At 40.8% G+C, this 17,395-nt stretch overlaps 3 protein-coding genes and 1 long non-coding RNA gene across 4 annotated transcripts; 1 reads left to right on the top strand and 3 right to left on the bottom strand.

The window, feature by feature from the left end:
• Nucleotides 1-15: 15 nt before the first annotated feature.
• si:ch211-170d8.2 (uncharacterized protein LOC571755 homolog) lies at nt 16-2,668 on the bottom strand. The gene is made up of 3 exons (XM_044337704.1): nt 2,038-2,668; nt 724-868; nt 16-569 (listed from the first exon to the last, which is right to left on the bottom strand). Exons 1-3 carry the CDS (start codon nt 2,459-2,461, stop codon nt 239-241), a joined length of 900 nt encoding a protein of 299 aa, XP_044193639.1. The 5' UTR covers nt 2,462-2,668; the 3' UTR covers nt 16-238.
• A 363-nt stretch (nt 2,669-3,031) lies between these two features.
• hps4 (HPS4 biogenesis of lysosomal organelles complex 3 subunit 2) lies at nt 3,032-9,332 on the bottom strand. The gene is made up of 12 exons (XM_044365700.1): nt 8,934-9,332; nt 8,343-8,433; nt 8,087-8,230; nt 7,879-7,986; nt 7,407-7,523; nt 6,803-6,897; nt 6,649-6,721; nt 5,763-5,887; nt 4,980-5,643; nt 4,573-4,699; nt 4,147-4,258; nt 3,032-3,860 (listed from the first exon to the last, which is right to left on the bottom strand). The coding sequence occupies exons 1-12, from the start codon at nt 8,963-8,965 to the stop codon at nt 3,689-3,691; spliced, it is 1,860 nt and encodes a 619-aa protein (XP_044221635.1). The 5' UTR covers nt 8,966-9,332; the 3' UTR covers nt 3,032-3,688.
• Nucleotides 9,333-13,023: 3,691 nt separating this feature from the next.
• On the bottom strand, nt 13,024-15,469 carry si:ch211-107p11.3 (GT1 domain-containing protein). Its single transcript, XM_044365679.1, has 7 exons — nt 15,170-15,469; nt 14,872-15,046; nt 13,934-14,004; nt 13,675-13,848; nt 13,498-13,595; nt 13,346-13,417; nt 13,024-13,261 (listed from the first exon to the last, which is right to left on the bottom strand). The coding sequence occupies exons 1-7, from the start codon at nt 15,183-15,185 to the stop codon at nt 13,118-13,120; spliced, it is 750 nt and encodes a 249-aa protein (XP_044221614.1). The 5' UTR covers nt 15,186-15,469; the 3' UTR covers nt 13,024-13,117.
• LOC122992097 lies at nt 15,460-16,132 on the top strand. The gene is made up of 2 exons (XR_006405985.1): nt 15,460-15,546; nt 15,810-16,132. It is a non-coding gene; the product is annotated as an uncharacterized LOC122992097 (long non-coding RNA).
• Nucleotides 16,133-17,395: the final 1,263 nt, after the last annotated feature.

Here is a 17,395-nt window from a genome sequence, read left to right as displayed (position 1 = left end):
TAGATTGATCTTTAATAACCAAATAATGACTCCATAAGCATACAGTATATCATATTCACAATTTACATAATATATATAGCCTATTGTACAAAACATAACATTCATAAATTAATAGATTTGACATTGAAGTGCATTATTTCTTGATATGCTTTGAGGCGTCTGTGGTTCATCATTTAGAACAGAGTGGGTGAAACATGAATTATCCCTTTTATGGTCTCAGCAGAACTCAGTCCAGTCTTCATCTGTAGTACAGAGCCATGAAAGGTGTGTGTGAGAGGTGGACACCGCCGGTTTCACAGGACACCCCTACTCCAGCCTGACTGCAGTCCAGGACCAACCCCAGGCCCAGCTCAGGAGCAGGCAGCGGTGCGTCGACCCCATCCCCCCACACATTGCCGTCAGTGTCCTGTAAGGCTCCTGGATCCCCCTTGGAAGAAAACACCACCCGTCGCATGTTCACCAAGCTGGGACCCCCTCCGGCACCGCCTGCCGCCTCCTGCAAACTCTGGAGGAGGAACAGCAGGTCCACTCTCAGCTCCACAGAGTGACCCCTTGACCACACACTGTATCTAAAGGAGACAACAGGGAGACATTTAGGTTCGAAATTCCCAGAGGCCATCAGTCCAACACTGACTTTGATTCTTAAGACTGATGGCTGAAATGAAGAATTTGTGTAAAACTGAGCAAATTAGTAAAAATATGGATCATATTGAGACTTGTTACCTTGTCGGAAGGTTGCGCTTTGCCATAGATGTAAGCGCAGGGCGGATGTCCAAATGTTGTGGGTTTGAAAGTTGGAGGTGAAGCTCGGCCCTCATAAGATTCAATGTTAAGATCTCCCTGGTGAGGAGAAACTCCACATCTGTATCTGCAGAAGAAGAAGGGGAGGAGGAGGAGGAGGAGGAGGGTAATGATGAGTCCGTCAGAGTCACAGCACAGTGTAGATTAAGACAAAGCTTTTCATGTCACAGCAGCACGCTCGATCCCAGGGATCAGAATAGAGTCTCCAGCACAGAGGTGATGTTTTCACTCCTAATACCTTGTTAATCTGTCAGCAGGATATCTCAACAACTGTTGGAGGGAACATTAAGCCAGCTATGACTCATTTGTATGCAGATAACACAGTCCTCTTTTACAGCTGAATTAATCAAGCTGTTAATGCCCTCCAAACTGCTTCTCACTGCTTTTCACTTCTACAGCTTCAGTCTATAAAATGCACCAACAAAAAAAACAGCTTATGACAATTACCAGAGGATATCCACTCACTGCACCTTTTCAACATCAGATAGAAGATATATACTTTATATGTTTACATACGACTGCTTGGGGATGTTTATGTCTATGTCTTTATGTGTGTGTATGTTTAATTATGTTCTCATCACTATAATCTGTGCATGTTAACTGGATGGGCCTTACTGTGTGTAAATGGGATCTTGCATGTGTATGTGTTTATTTGTATGAGCTGTTTCTGGTAAACAAGTTCTTTTTTTGCAAAACACTCAGGAATCCTCTGGGTGTTTTTACTCTTTAACACCTCTGAATTTTGGACAACTGCCTTTTTTTTACTTTATCCAAATTGGATGACTGACAAGATCGTCTTCATCTGGAAACTCAAAGGGGCATTTCAGTGAATATGATAAAGAATGTAAGTGCTTTTAATTAGCTTTATCATGGACAGTTCAGTTAAACCTGAACTTATGTAGGAGATGTGTTTGGATGCAGGGTATCAGCAACTTGGAGAACTTCCAACAGTGGTAAAACACAGTTTGTGCTCTCAAAGCCTTCTGAACTGGTTGATCTCTTATCTGGCGGCGCTGCAGCCCACTTATTCCTTACTCCTAAAGTTACAAAAGATGTTCTTCTGCAGCAGTGAGCTACATCTAATCGAATTAACCTAAAGGAATAAACTTGATCTCCATTTTCCAGGGAGAACCCTGCAGTCCATCAAAGGCCTGTGCGTCTCTGCTACAGCCAACTCAAACAACGCATTTCAGCTCTGCACTGTAATGTGTTTTAGTTGGATTAACTTTGTCTTACCTCCTCTCAGGCGACCCTGAATTCCTTTGACGCTTCTGCAGTTTAGTCCTTCTTGACAGCAGCGGTAAACCCGTCGCACAAAGCTGAAAAGAGATTTCCCCGGGAAAACCAGGCCTCGAGAAACTCCCGGAGAAAAGGGCCGAACACGGAGCTGCAGCAGATTTGAATCATCTTGAGGAGCTTGTGTGTTTTCCAGCCAAGGAGCCGCCAGCTCTGCGCACCGCTCCCGGTGCGCCTCCGTGACTCCGCGCCTCCACCGCCTCAATGCGTCCGTGCGTAAAGTTGGTCTGTATGATTCATTTGTGATCTCTGGTGACTGTGACAGAAGTCCCCGCGTGTCTACTGCGCGGCCAAATACTCCAATGTCACTTGTCATCACTGTGAGAAGAAACAGAGCAATCCAAGAGCAGTGCGAAGAGGCCATGGTGATATTTCTGAATCCCGACCTGCGGATCTTCACTCTGTGGTGCCAGCTCTCCAAACCCCGGTCTGCCTGCTATATATCCCTACTGACAATGGGGACATCTTACCACTTAGAATTTGAATCCTGACCCTCCTCACAGTCCCTGCCCCTCTTTTTGTTCGTGCCCTTAACCACCCATTTACACCCCGCTGCTTTCTTTTAATGCGCTTGCATAATGAGGCGCCCCAAAGAGCGCCGACCCCATCCATTCAAATTCAGCTACTTAGCTAATGACTCTAATTACTCCATATTCGGGTCATCAAGAACGACCTTATTTACAACAAGTAAAAGCACAGAAACATTTGGATAAAACATGAATAATAACATTTTATAAGCATGTGTTTGGCAAATAGCGCGCGTCCTCCGTCACACCGTTTTCAGCGTTTTGAAACAAGGCATTAAGCCTAAAGTGGGAAACAATGGGGCCAGATTGCAGGGTCACATGCGGGCCGCTGATGGCCCAATACGGCCTTGTTGCCCCTGCGGTTTTAAACAAGCATTTACAAAAGTAGCTCACATAAGACTCAACACTGAAAGGATCACGTATTCATTTAATTTCCACTAATGATGCACTACAGTCTATCACAGTGGTCCCCTACTCAGTAACATTACAATACATTCTTTTTTTTAAAATTACACTTTTAAGGAAAAAGGAATAGAAGAGTAGTTAAATAACACTTTTTAACCTAAGAGCTGATTTAAAAAAAAACAAAGTAATTTTAATAAAAGCATTTATTGTAATTTTTTTAGAAGATGTGTAATAAAACCGTACAGTTTTGCAGTAATGAGAAGCATGAATCTGAAGGATTAAATATTAAATACAACAGCAATTACTACATTCACTGTGTTGCAAAAAAAGTTGCAAAATGTGTTCAGTGTGTGAACAGAAGCTTATTACTGTGGGAAAACTGTCATCTTTAACAAAACAACTTTAATATTATTGTCATAGCAAATTCATAGTTATAATACAAATAGAACAATAAGAATAAAAAGTTCTGCTGTGAGTTTGATTGCCATAATGATAGGTAGCTGTTAACATCTGCAGCTACAAGACAGAGGAAGCCTTAAATCATATTCTCAAATCTTCTCTGTTGATTTTAAGGTTACTCTCAGGACAGTTCTTCAGATTCTTAACAAAATACTTCCCCTCTTACGGACACTGAGAGCGGGCGTCTCCTCGCCATCGTGTCAGAGCAGGTTAACCCCGTGTTTCATCAGTCTGTGTCGAGCCTTGCTGGGTAAGGAGAAAGCGCTGTCCTGGTGGTTAGGGATGCCCGAGTTCCTCAGTGATCCCCCGTGCTGCAGGAAGTAAGTCTCCTGGGCCACGCTGCGGGTTCCATAGATAGCAACGCCGGCACTCCTGCGGTGAAAATGTCAGGCACATTTACATTTCAAGTAAACAAAATGATGACATGCAACAGAAAAAGAGCAACATAATAAAGAGGCAACAAAAGAAAGGTTTTGTTTTCCGGTAGATGTGAAGGTTGGCGTGTGATCTGCACAAGTAGAGGAAGAACATTTGTTTGGGATGTGATGATAGATGTTGATGAACTGACAGATCCATCCCCAACCCCCGACTTCTACTTAAGGAGCCATGAAAGGCAAGAAACCCCCAACCACCACCAGCACATCACTGCTGTACTGACCTGATAATAGCCTCCTGCAGAGTTTCAGTGTTACAGAAATGCGAGTGAAGAAGTGATATGGCTCTCACAAAAGGATGCTCCGGGGCTCCCCCTGGTCGACCAGACAGGTTGGCTACAGAGACACACAATAACAAGAGGCTGCAGTACCTGCACCACATTAACCTGGACAGGTATGCCTACTGCACAAAGGAATGCTGATCACAGTCTTACTAATTAGCCGTTAGCTCATGCAAAGACAAACATAAACTACCGACACCCCCACCCTCCCTCTCATACCCCAAGTAGAGAGCTTATACTAACTCTAGCAGGAAAAGTGAAAACTGGGAAACTGGAATTTCATTAAAAAAAAAGATGCAGAGCAAGTAAAGACAGATACAAGAAGAGTGAAAGAGGGAATTGAATGTGAGAGTATTGTGGGGGCCTCACATGTCAGCGTGCTCTGAATGCAATCAAAATGGGCAAAGATGTAGGGTCCTGGAGTAGCTGGGGCCCCTGGAGAGATGGTCCTCAGATGGGCCTCCAGTCCATTCAGCGACGCCAGGCAACTGTGATACTAAATACAAACCATAAAAGCAGAGCTGACTGGCTGACAAACCATATATTTGCATTAAAAGGCAAATTAGTGCACTCATGTACTTATAAACTGGGAGAACTGACTTAGAACAACGCCGTGTTTGATGCTTGTTTTGCACTTTCTCTAAAGGCTTTTTTGGATTCAAATTGAAATAAACTGTATCATTCCATTTGTTAACAGAACTGAGATGCTGCTTTGTGTTCACAAACTTTCAACGTAATAATGTGATGAAGGATTAGAGTAATCAGTTGTTTCTCACCACTTCTTCCATGGAAGCTGTGTCACTCAAGAAGTGAGGCTCCACCAGCAGGGCCAGTACCAAGCCTTTAACTCGGTGCAGGTACAGTGTCATGGGGACCAGCGGGGTCTCGTCTGCCTCGTCAGAAGCACCAGGGACAGGAGGGAGATCTCCCATCTTAGCCTGATGGTCTTCTGCACTCCCGCTGTCACGTCCGCTGGCCTCCTCCAAAACCTTATTGTCATTCCCAGACTCCGTCCCTTGGAAGTCAAATACTGTCCCACGAGCTGCGTCTCCATCTGCTCCATTGAGATGGGAGTTTTCTTTGAGCACAGAGCTGTCTCCTTCGTCATGTATCTGGCCGCCTCCATCACCATTGCTGTGAAAACTGTGATAATATGACTCGTCCAGAGCCTCCTCCTCTGCTTCATGGGAGTGTTTTCCATTTGAGAGAGGAGGCTCGAGGTGCGATGTGGGTTGGAATGGATCAGCGGTGCTCTGTGATAGAGCTGGGCTGATCACTGAGTTGTCTGACGATGACAAGTGAGGGCTGAAGGACACCTTCTGGGGAGACTGGGAAGAACCTGGATCAGATGGCTCAGACTCAGTGGAGGGTGTGTCAGATAATGTTCTTGACAAGCGGGTCTTCTTTGGGGGAGTGTCTTTGTTTGGAGTAGAATAGGACCTGGAGGATGGAAAATGTTTAAGAATTATGTGGAAATGTTAAACAAACGTTCTGAATTAAGGAGCTTGTGTAACTCAAATACTTTCTGTAAACTGAATCTCATTAAGGAGTTACAGTACCCTAATTCTCTGTCGACAGGAGCGGACTGCAGGTACTGAAGTTCAGATATGGTCAAGAACACGGTGGTGGAGCTGACGGCACCACCGAATGAGCTGGAGGTGCTTGGTCCATTGGGCCTCTGGGCCTAAACCAAAATCGAAACAGTTGCTTAACACGTTTTTTGTTTAAAAAAAAGTTAAACATTTGGGGAAATATGCTTATTTGCTTTCTTGCTGAGAGTTAGATGAAAAGATTCATACCACTCACATGACTGTACTATAAATGTGTAGCTGGAGCCAGCAGCCGGTGAGCTTAGCTTGGGATAAATACTGCTAAAAGGGGGAAACAGCTAGCTATTAAGGTACATTGCTGTTTTTACACTAAGCAAATGAGATATGTTAATTAGAGAGCTATAGAGGTGTTGATAGGTGAATTTTGATACTTTTGGACATACCCAAGTTAGCTGTTTCCCCTTATTCAGGTCTTTGTGCTAAGATAAGCTAACCAGCTGCTGGCTTCAGCTTCATATTTAGCGTACAAGCATGAAAGTGGCATCTTATTCTCATGTAACTTTTAGCAAGGAAGTGAATATGCATATATCCCAAAATGTCAAATTATTCCTTTAAGGACTGCAGCAAGAGTTCCAGATAATATTTCTGTAATGTGCCTTTATGAAAATGTCTGTAGGAAACAATGTAAATCACTTGTTACTAAAGTCACTTTCAAAGTCATTCACTTTTATTAGTCATTATTTAGTAAAATTAATTAGTGAAAGATAATGTAGCAGAATGACAAGTGGTCAGGCTCTTGATTGATATTTTAAATGTGTTATGCACATCTATATAAATGTCCATCTGTTTGGAAGCCCTTGGTGAGAAAAGATTTGGTCTAAATCTCATGTCACACCTTGTTGTGTGTTTCACTCTCATGAACCATGACCTTCATCGTGAGATCTGGGGACATCTGCGTGCTCACAACTCTGTGGAGGAAAGAGAGAAAAGTTTGGTTTAAGAACCTTTTATTTATCTGAGAGGTGGACAGTGTCAGAATGTCAGCTCACCTTCCTCTGAAGAGAATACAGCCTGCTAACACTAGAGGGCAGCGTTGGCAGGCCTGAAGAATGAGGGCAGCTTTAAGCAGCAGAAGTGGGTCAACCTGAGGAAAAAAATTCAACTTATAACCGACTCAAAGGACATAAACTGAGAAGTGAAAAATATACAAGTCATAAGATAATACCTTTATCAGTACAACATGACACATTTGTGCATGTGGACAAATGATGTTTTTGAAGTTATGTCATCTATTGTGTCATATGACTTGGCCCATCTCAGAATGTGCTTTGCAAATGCTGGAGAATTGTGCCAAACGTGGGATTTGACTAAATGTGCTTTAAATGTAAGGAAGAAAGCATTAACAGTGTAATTAAAACTGCAAATAGTTTAGTTTGGTAATAGGTAACATTTCCTGGATTTACTGGCATTACGTTGGTTGCACATGAGATCCTATTCTTCAAGTATAATAAACACAGAGAAATATGTGTCTTGGTATTTGTAGCTGCACACTTGCACAATGACACAGGATATTGTGACATAATTATATCCTGTCTCTAGATATCTATCTGCTGCAGCAATGCTGGTCAGTTGCAGACAACATTTCATACGTACATTAGTTGAGTCAATGGTCCTCAAGCAGCTGAAGATGTGATGAAGCTCTGAGGACCCTGCTTGCAGGTGTGAGAGGTACAGCGCCCATCGAGCAGCCAGAGTTTCCTGACTGTTAAGCTAAAGGGTGAAAAAAGTTCAAATGAAAATATGCAGAGACAGATAATCACTTTCTGGCATCAAAGCTGCATGCAATGTTCAGAAAATACATCTGAGTTCATTGATCCTCTGCCAAAAATCATATAAAACTAAACCGAAGTGCCTGCTGGTTTGATAATAAATAAAGCCTTGATTCTCTTTTATTGTGATTTTGTTCAAATAAACTGCTGTAATTATGTTGGTCTGTGACTCTTATCTTTGACTTGATGCGGATGCAAGTCATCCTTGGAACATAGACTCTTTATCTCTGTGGGACAAGTCAGACTTTTGAACTACAAGAGTATTCTGGGAGAACTTTGACAGCTGAAGACTGCACCTGGTAGCTCTGGCGGACGGAGCCATTGTAGAAACAAAAGAGGTTTATGAGCTGATCCAGGAGCTCACAGACACTGACGGTGGGGACTTCCACTGGACAGCCCAGAGCCTGGGAGTAAAAGAAAAAAATAACTATCAAAGACTCATATTCAGGACAAAACAAAGTCAGCTTGTAAAGTTGCAGCTGGACCACCTGTGAGCTCACTCACCCAAAAGAAGTCATCTCTCATGCGGATGGCGAACTTGTTGCGGCGCAGCCTCAGTATGCGCACAGGAGAGGAGGAAAGCTCAGAGACGCAGCGGCCCACGCCAGCAAGCTGGCCACAGAGCAGTTCCTGCCGATCTACAGGGGTCTGCAAGGAAGACATGCAGAAATGATTTACAGCTACAGAACTAAAACCTGTGGCTGAAAATATAAACCACCAAAGTGCCCCAATATTAGGCAACAGTTTGTGGGAGTCAAACCTCTTCAGGATAGAAGTAGCAGATTCCCTCTCTTGTAGGGTCACCCTCTCCTTTGACCTTGGATCCATCATATAGGAAAAAATATCTACACCTGCCAAATAAATAGACAAAGAGATGTCTGAATTTGTCATGTCATGGCTAAAAAGGAAACAGAATTTTCACAGGCTTCAGAGTGATGTGTTTGGTTTCTGTAAATGCAGCCTGCAGGCTAATTACATTAGGCAGATGTTGTTTTATGACATCAGTTCATTCAAAGTTGCTGTTGTGATGCTCCAGTACATTTGATGTACCAGATGAAACAGCAACATCTGCAGTCAGGGTGGACTCTGAAGCCTGCAAACTGTGACTGGCAGCACATCTACTATAATGTGCATGTCAGGTTTCATGCAAAAAAAAAATCAGGTTTGGTTTACAACAGCAACAACAACAACAACAATAATAGGAATCATTTCAGCTTAGAGGGTTTAGCAGAAGACAGACAGATCAGAGTGGTGGAGTGGTCTGCACTACAGATCTGTAACTATTTTCTGGTCCAGTCTGCAGGTTGAAGTTGTTCCAGCTATGAAACTGGAAGTAGAGACTGAATCTTACCTTATTGAGTCTGGCGGCATAAGCTCCGCCATCGCCGACAAGAAGCCCAGAAAAAGCCAGATGTTCTCCAGTCATCAGTTATCTCGTACCCATGTAAGTTACTCTCAAACCAACAAACTGAGGATGCACTCAGACAGAAAGAAGAAGTGAATGTTTCAGCTACGAGTCCGTGTCAGATGTCAGAAGTCCTCTCACACCGCAAACTATTTGTTGTTAGAGCAGCTAGAAACAATATTTACTACATATCAAAGCCCGACAGCGAGGGACAAGTGTTTACAGCCACTGTTTATACTCCAATGGCCATTAAAATAAGTCAGTTTGGCAGATCTACTGCCACTGGAGGAATGCAGGTCAGTCACACGCAGTGGCAGTCATGTGAAAGTACGGCAAGCGTACTGGGACAAACCAGTGCGCCATTCACAAAACAACGCGCCATAATAAGCAGTGGTGGAGGATGTATTTACATATTTTACTTGAGTAAAAGGTGCACCAAGTCCATGTAAAAAATAAATAAATAAAAGTCCATTACAGTGTAAGTGGTGGCAGTGTTACAATCACATTCATTTACAGCGTTATTATCTTGTTAATACACACACTTACACACACATAGTTTATTTACACTCAAATTTATATTCATATCTATATTGGTATTTATACTTCTATTTATATTCTTCTCTTTTGCACACACGTAGTTTCTATCATGTCAGTATGCCAGCACATAGGTCACCCCACTACACAGAGATGTAAATTACTGTGCTTTTCTTACAGTTATGTTTGTGTTTGTGTTTAATGTTTCATGTTCATGTCTATTGCTTTTTCTGTTGACATCTGGATCACATTGAATTCATTGTATTTGCTACTTGGCAAATAAATCTGATCCTGCTTTCATTATTACTTATGCAGTACCGTGTTATGTTCTGGGGCAATGGATCATATTTTATAATATGATTATACTTTGTACATAAAATCTTGATCTACCAAGTATAGCTGTCAGATAGTGGAGTAAAAGTGCAGTGTGGAAATACTCAAGTGAAGTAAAAATACCTTTAAAATGTACCAGAGTAGTCTACAAACTTGAGTAAATGTAATTACTTAGTTTCCACATAATAGCAAAGTGGCTTTAAAAAAAAGACCATAATTAAGGACCAGTGCACTATAATGTTTTCATCCATGAAAGAAAGGGAAAGTTGGAGTATCCTATAATTCACTGCTATCTTCACACTTATAGTATAACTAGTGTGAATAATCACATTCACAGCAGAAGGTTAAATACAGTTTCATTCACATGTCTGACTTAAATGAGTGTTTGGCTTGTTTGTGTCACACAGAAGGTCATTGCTGTTGTTTCAGACACTCTGCCCTTCAGGTCAACCTTTTTTAATGAGGCCTGTCTCAATCAGTTAAACCCAGTCAGCTCATCTTGGAGTAAACTCTGCAGCATTCAAGGAGCACACAGTTCAATTTAATGTTCACCTCATCCTAAACGTGGCCTTTAATAGAAATGTGACTGACCTGTAACCTGGTTTCAAATTAAGACAAGTTTAATGTGCATGTTGCTTGATCATTTCCTCATATTTCCTGCAATAATGTGAACCATTTGGTCCGTCTGGAGGTTTCATTAACCTCTCCAGTTTAACCTGGCACAGATCCTTTACAGCCAAAAGAGGGTGAAACTGTATATAATGTGTATTTCACCACAGATACTTCAGCTCATGGATAGATTATTTTTCTGGAGGTAGACAGACAGACACCATCACATGGAAATGAACATTCATCTGCAAGAGGAACATGACAACAACCAAATAACCAGAATAATTTGATATTACTTCAAAAAGCCTGTATGAGACATGAGAGATACCTCCTCATACTATCAGATGTTGCAGATGTTTCAATGGAACAATTACACCATCAGAACATGGATTAGATTCATATGAATGAATTCAGGTAATAAAGATAAATGTAACTTCTGAATGTGATGAAGCTGATGTGTCTCCTAAAGGGGAATTGGCTCTGACCTTTATTTGTTATCATTAGTCACCTGAACATCGGGGTAATGGGTCTACAGCCTTCATTTTACTGATACAACTGTGTACAGGCTACAACTAAATAAACAGATGTAAGAAAATAACCTCAGCTGCTTGACTTCTGTTTGTAATGTTTTTGCTTGAGTTAAATTATATTTGACTTATATTTGACTGATTTATAAAGAAAGAGAAACACGGACATCCATGTTAAATTCAGGGAATGTCACGTGCTTACACTGAATATATATGGAGCTATTAACTGACATCAGACGTAAACATATAACGCTTTGCTGTAAATTCCCCTTTGAAGCCATGATTAATCCTATTTTCAATGCTCGATTGAGGACGTCTTCAGAAGTTCACCGTGCACGCGCACAGCTCTGTCAGCCAATGACCGGATTAAAGCTCGACCATACAAACTGCAATCAGCTGCTCAGGACACAGGTCTGCAGAGGTGGACTCTTAAGTCAGGATTCAAGACTATATCCTAGATCGACTCGTGATCGTCGGAGGGAAAGATAGCGGGCTCTTTGCTCCCAGTAATGTCGATAACCCTTCCGCCATTTTGAATTTTCCTCCAAACATCCGTGCATGAGAGCCGACCACACTGTGTTGCTGCAGGATGTCCAGACTGACTGCAACCTGCATGCTGCTCCTGCCACTGAAGAATCTGGACACTGTGGGGTTCAGTTCATGTTCAGGATTTCTCAACACATCTGTCTTTATCGAATGAGCCCCAGACTTTTTTTCTCCCAATATCCTAATTTTACCAGAAATAACAATTTATATGTAACAGAGCAAAACAATTCAAGTCAGTGCCATATGGGGCTTTTTATATTTCATTTTTATATGACGTTTTTTAGTAGTAGTAGTAGTAGTTTGGTGTTGTGAACTGGATGTCCCCATTAAAGACCTTGTGGATTAAGATTCATCATCTCAATTTATATTTCACAAACTATTCTGTGCTGTAGCCAGTGCATACAAAACAATAAATAAATAAATGAATTTTTAAAAAATTCAAAGAAAAAACATCAAATTAACAAAAAACTAATTCATAAATATATTAAAATAAACAATTAGAAGCAAGAGAAACCTAATGCAGAAATAATATGCAAAAAAAATACGCAGAATATGCAAAAGAATAGTTTTCAAAATCAGACAGGTATGATGTGATGGTGTGATGTAAAACCAAACAGAGCCTTTAAAAAAAAAATCTTTTCACCCGTCTGTAAAAAGATGACAGAAACAGGGTGACAGAGTGTGACTGTAGAAAAAGAAATAAACTTGGTCATTAAATCAATACATTTAAAAATCAATATTGACCAGTGAGGTTTTCCTCTGGTATTTCAATAAGAGAAAGACCTTCCACAGTGTAAAAAAAACATTTTCAAGTCTAATGCAAATAATACAGTGGAAATAAAGCAGAATCTATGCTGCTGCTGCTGGAAACCAGTTATGTTTTTACTTAAGACTACTTGTGACTCCACACTCCATCACAAGCTTTACAGGGAAGCGATCACAACAGTAGTCTTGACCAGTCAAGTTAGTCACCTGACCTAAATCCAACTAAGCATGTGTTTCACTTGCTGAAGACCAGACTGCACAACCCTCCTGTGGATCCAAGCGCCATCAAATTAAAGCAATTCATTGTTTCGCTCTTTCATTTCAAATCCAGTGTGCTGGAGTACAGAGCCAAGACAACCAGTGTGTATCAGTGATCTTATAGTTGACAATTGTACTGTATAATTCATGTGATGATTGGAATCCTCCTGGGGCATGCAGTGGATCCGTAGGGGCTCCACTTACAAGCCTGTCTTCATAACCCTCCACAGTGAACCTCACTGGGCCTCGAGCTGGCTTAGGGACAACTCTGGCCGAGACAATGCTGGGATTGAAATAACCTTTGGGCAACTGACACAGTCTGAGGATTGCACTAGATGACTTGTATACTGTTGCATGTTTAGAGTTGCGCGGTGCAATACTGCTACATGAGGAAAGGGTCACATGTTGTTGCAAACTGGAACCTAATGGCAGATTTGTCAGAAACATAGAAGTTATACAACACATCATGTGAATTGAGGAATTTATTACAATGGTCTAACCTTAAATAAATCAAATATTGTTTTAACATAATACGACAGTAAAATAAAAACACATCAGTCACATCAGCTGCTTATCGAGTAGTAATATTTCTTTTTCCAACTTCCTCATTTTAAGTGCTCTGTATGCCATCTCTTGATCGCGGTTCTCAATCTCCTTTTTGAGGTAGCAGCAGTAAAGGGCCTTTACATCATCTGTCTGCCTCTGTAAAAAAAAAACAATATCTGTGTTTACACTGTTCTGACCCCTCGTCATTACTGCCACCCAGTTCTGACACCTGAACCTCACCTCTGCACTTCTGCCAACAGCTGTAGCACATCCTGAGTTGGCCCTCTCCTGGAAGTTACTACCGTGCACATCCTGCAAAAAAAAAAAAAACTTCCATATGTTAAGTGTTCAAAAACAAACGCCTTAAAAGATGCACGTTTAGAAGCGCTTACCCCTTCTAAATTAGTGTCACTGACGTCGGTCTCATCACTGCTCAAGCTCTCAGGTTCAGTCTTAGTTACAGGCAGGAGGAGGACAGGGTGGCCTGACACTGCAGAGGTGGAGGCCAGATTTGAATCAGGTCCTGAGAAATCCCAGATGTTTTTACAGAAGCGATAAAGAACACCTACCACTGATAAAAGAGCTGTCAGATCCAGTCAGGGGCTCAATACAGGCTCCCCCAGGGATGACCTCCACCCTCAGCGTGTTGTCTTTGTGCTGCAGCACATCCTCCTCTGCAGAGGTCAGCGACGGCGTTGCTGAACCCCCACCATCTTTTATCATGCCAGCCCTTCTTCTTTTTGCTGTATAAGGATAGATTTGAGAGTTAAAATACTCCCCTGGAAAGTACACAGTGTTGGAAATGTTGACTTGCAATAACAAGGATACCTGTTTGCACTATGTTTTTATGTTTGACTTTCACTTGCTGCCAAGTTCTTTTGTAGCCGCTGTCAGATACCCTGAGAATGAAAAAATACAATTTTATATGTCAGTATTGTGATGGTGGATTGTAACTAAGTACATTACTCAAGTTCTGTAGTTAAGTCCAATTTTTAGGTAAGTATTTCCATTTTATGCTACTACTGCATTACGTTTTAGAGTGAAATATAAACTGTAGATAGTTTTCTAGTTAGTTTTCATATAATACAACACATTGTTAAGTATTAAACCAGTAGTTTCCAACATTTTTATCATGTTTACCTGTGAGCTCCTCTATAAAATCAGTGTCTAGTTGTGGCTCCTTGTCATTTTTCAGATATCTACGAGGTGTTAACAGCTCCACCAAAGAGACATTTCTCTCCAAACTTCTCACATGGTTTCATTTCAGTAAATGTTCAAATGATCCAATGATTCACCAAAAAAATCAATGATTAGAGATGAAAACAGATTTGTGTAGCAGAACTTTGCTTTTTCTTCTTTCCTCTCCCATTACTCATCTCACGACCCCTCAGATTTATCTTGTGACCCTTTGGAGGAGCCCGACCCCTATGTTGGGAACCATAAGTAAAACAACAACAGTAAAAGTGCTTCTTTCACATTTAAGCACCAGTATTAATAATGTAATATATTAAATTACTTTCATGCATCAGTCACAGAGGATTATTTACAATACTTTTAATGGTAAATTTAGTTAATAATATTTCTGTACTTTTACCTAAGTAAGATTTAAAATACAGGACTTTTGTTTGTAATGGAGCATTTTTTACTATTGCAGTTCTCCCACTGCTGCGGTACTATGTCATTATTGTAAAGCCCAATTTTAGGAGCTGAATTATTGTTATGAATCAAGTTAAATGATCCACTCTTGAGTGAATTCATGCTCTTACGCATTTATTTTATCAGCAATTCTCTGCCAGGCTTCTTCCCTCAGTTTAGAGGCACTTGTAGTGTTGGATTTGGCCGTCAAAACCTCTTTTTCCTCTTCATACAACTTCAAAATGAGCCCCTGCTCTTTAGAGCTGAAAAAATGCGCCCTCTCGTGTTTTTTCATCGTCTGGAAGTCTATAAAACACAAATAAATAAATAGATAAATAAATAAAGGCACTGCAAATGTAAAATGATGAGTCAAAACTATTGATTTGTTTAATGGATTAATCTGAGAGCTCTGGTACCAGGTCTCCTCACCTCTCTCTGTGTTCATGGACTGTGATCCTGGTTTCGGTGTGCGACTACTCTCCCTTTACGGCAGAGCGGGCGCGCGCAGTTATCCGAGATGTTTCAATGCTAGATTTAGTGATCTAATCGGGATCCACGATCGTGAAACGCGATAAACTCGAGCTTAATCGATGCGGCAGGTCTTTCCGGCACGCTTCACCTTATCAGAGACGGTCTGAAGCGACGCAAATGAGGAAAGGATAAGTGTCAGATGAAGCTGCATATCAGCGAGCTTTGTTAACCCTGGATTTTCTAATTCGGCTTAAAGCGCGTTCACAACAAGGAGGTGGAGTCTGCCACAAAGAGCAGGTCACGTGTGAGTCCAATTTAGAGCATTGTTCTCCATGGTAATTTAATTCAATAACTAAATGACTAAAATTATATTATAATGACAGATTAGGACACAACTATAAAGCAACAACTGAAAAGGTACCAAAATATCAACAGTTCTATAGTTCTTTCACTGGCAACCTACCACATAAGGTTAAACCTAAGGATTTTTAATATGGTTACCTACAGTCAAGCAGTTCAATAAACTGCACCTGTGATGTCCCCTGGGTAATCTGGGATTTCGATCTGTTACTAACCTGTGTCTCTCCTCACCCTGCAGGTGAATGATTGGAGTAACCCTGAACATCTGGCCTGGTGTTCCTACTTAAGCCACTGCTACTTCTCCCTTCAGGCACCTGTTCTGTTATGGTTTTGATATGCTGCCTTAGTTAGTTTCTTCTTTCCAACACCCATACACATATACACACACACCATTCAGCATTTACACATCCTACTGAGACCACTGACGTCCACACTTCACACTTTAATTACTTAGCACATTCTGTAATTTGGTTCAGTTGGCACTTTATACTGATTTAATTTGGTTTCATTGATGACATTTGGTTTCATTCTGTAATAAAGATTTCTTTTGTTACACATTCATGATGGTGTATCTCCCTTTTGTAATGGCCACTTGAGCCATTGAGAAAATATTTGAGGTTATGATGGGGCAGGTACGCTGGCAGCCAACGCTGGAGTATTCTCCATGGACAGGGTATAGTATTTGTAGTGTTTTCAACATGTAAAGGTCTGGGATGTAATGATACAAGAGAAATATTGACAGACACTGGTTTTAATTTGTTTTTTTTTCTTCCCCTGTGGAGAATGTGCCATTTTTATAACAGTTAGAGATATAACCGAGTTCACTTCATGTTGTATTTGTATTTCAGCCATAGTTCATTTTATTATTTACACATGTGCTTTTCCTACTGTGACATGTCAAAATGTCTGCTGTGAAGACAAAGTGTCTTCGGTTTCATTTAAAACTATTTTTAGGAGGGGTGTGTGTGTGATTTGTCTTTTTTTCTTTTCTTTCTGGGAAAAAAAAGATTCTAAAAGGAGGGAAGAAATGTTACACATAACATGTAAATGTGTTAGGTGGAGATATGCTTAGAATTAATTGTACTGTGTAACATTGCTATACTCCATTTAGTAAGAAATGATATGGTGTAATTTGTCCCACAGTAACAGATGGGGGGAAAAAAAAACAAGCCAAGACAACGCAGGAACTTATTTGGGATCCATGATGATTTGGGAATGGGATTAAATTTGTAGCAACTCCTGAATTAAGTCAAGATATTTAAGGGTAAGGCTTGTACAGTTTAAAATGTTACATCATCTCTACTGGACCCCGAGTAGGTTACATAGATTTGGTTTAAAACATTCTGGATCCTGCTGGAAATTTAGGGGAAATGAAGGTATGCTGGTACATACATTGTAGATATGCCCCAAAATCCATCAATTCTGGATGAAGATTCACTGTTATATTGTTAAAACCATAAATGTGCAGTTTGTATTCTGTCCAAAACTTTATATAAAAGGACTAGACTCAGATGGCTATAATGATCAGACAGCAAATCCTTCTTAGGAACTGGGAGACACCTGGACAGCATCCTTTAAAGGACTGGGTGACTGAGTTAGGAAAAGTTGTTGCTTATGAAAGAATGTCTTACAGGATGCACGACAAAACAGAGAAATACCCCCCCCCAGTGGGGTATGTATATTTCTTTTATACATGTGTGAGTTAAAGAACACTGATTTTGATTTGCATGTGAGAGATATGCTTATTATAGATTGCTTCATCTTCACTTGTTGTATTGTCTTTTTTAAAACTGGTTTTATTTCTAAGCATGCCACCTCATCTTT

This window comes from Thunnus albacares, chromosome 2 (assembly GCF_914725855.1).
Source record: "Thunnus albacares chromosome 2, fThuAlb1.1, whole genome shotgun sequence".
NCBI classification, from domain to species: Eukaryota; Metazoa; Chordata; class Actinopteri; order Scombriformes; family Scombridae; genus Thunnus; species Thunnus albacares.
Note: the sequence above shows the minus strand (reverse complement) of the source record. Positions and strands in the feature narration are given on the sequence as shown.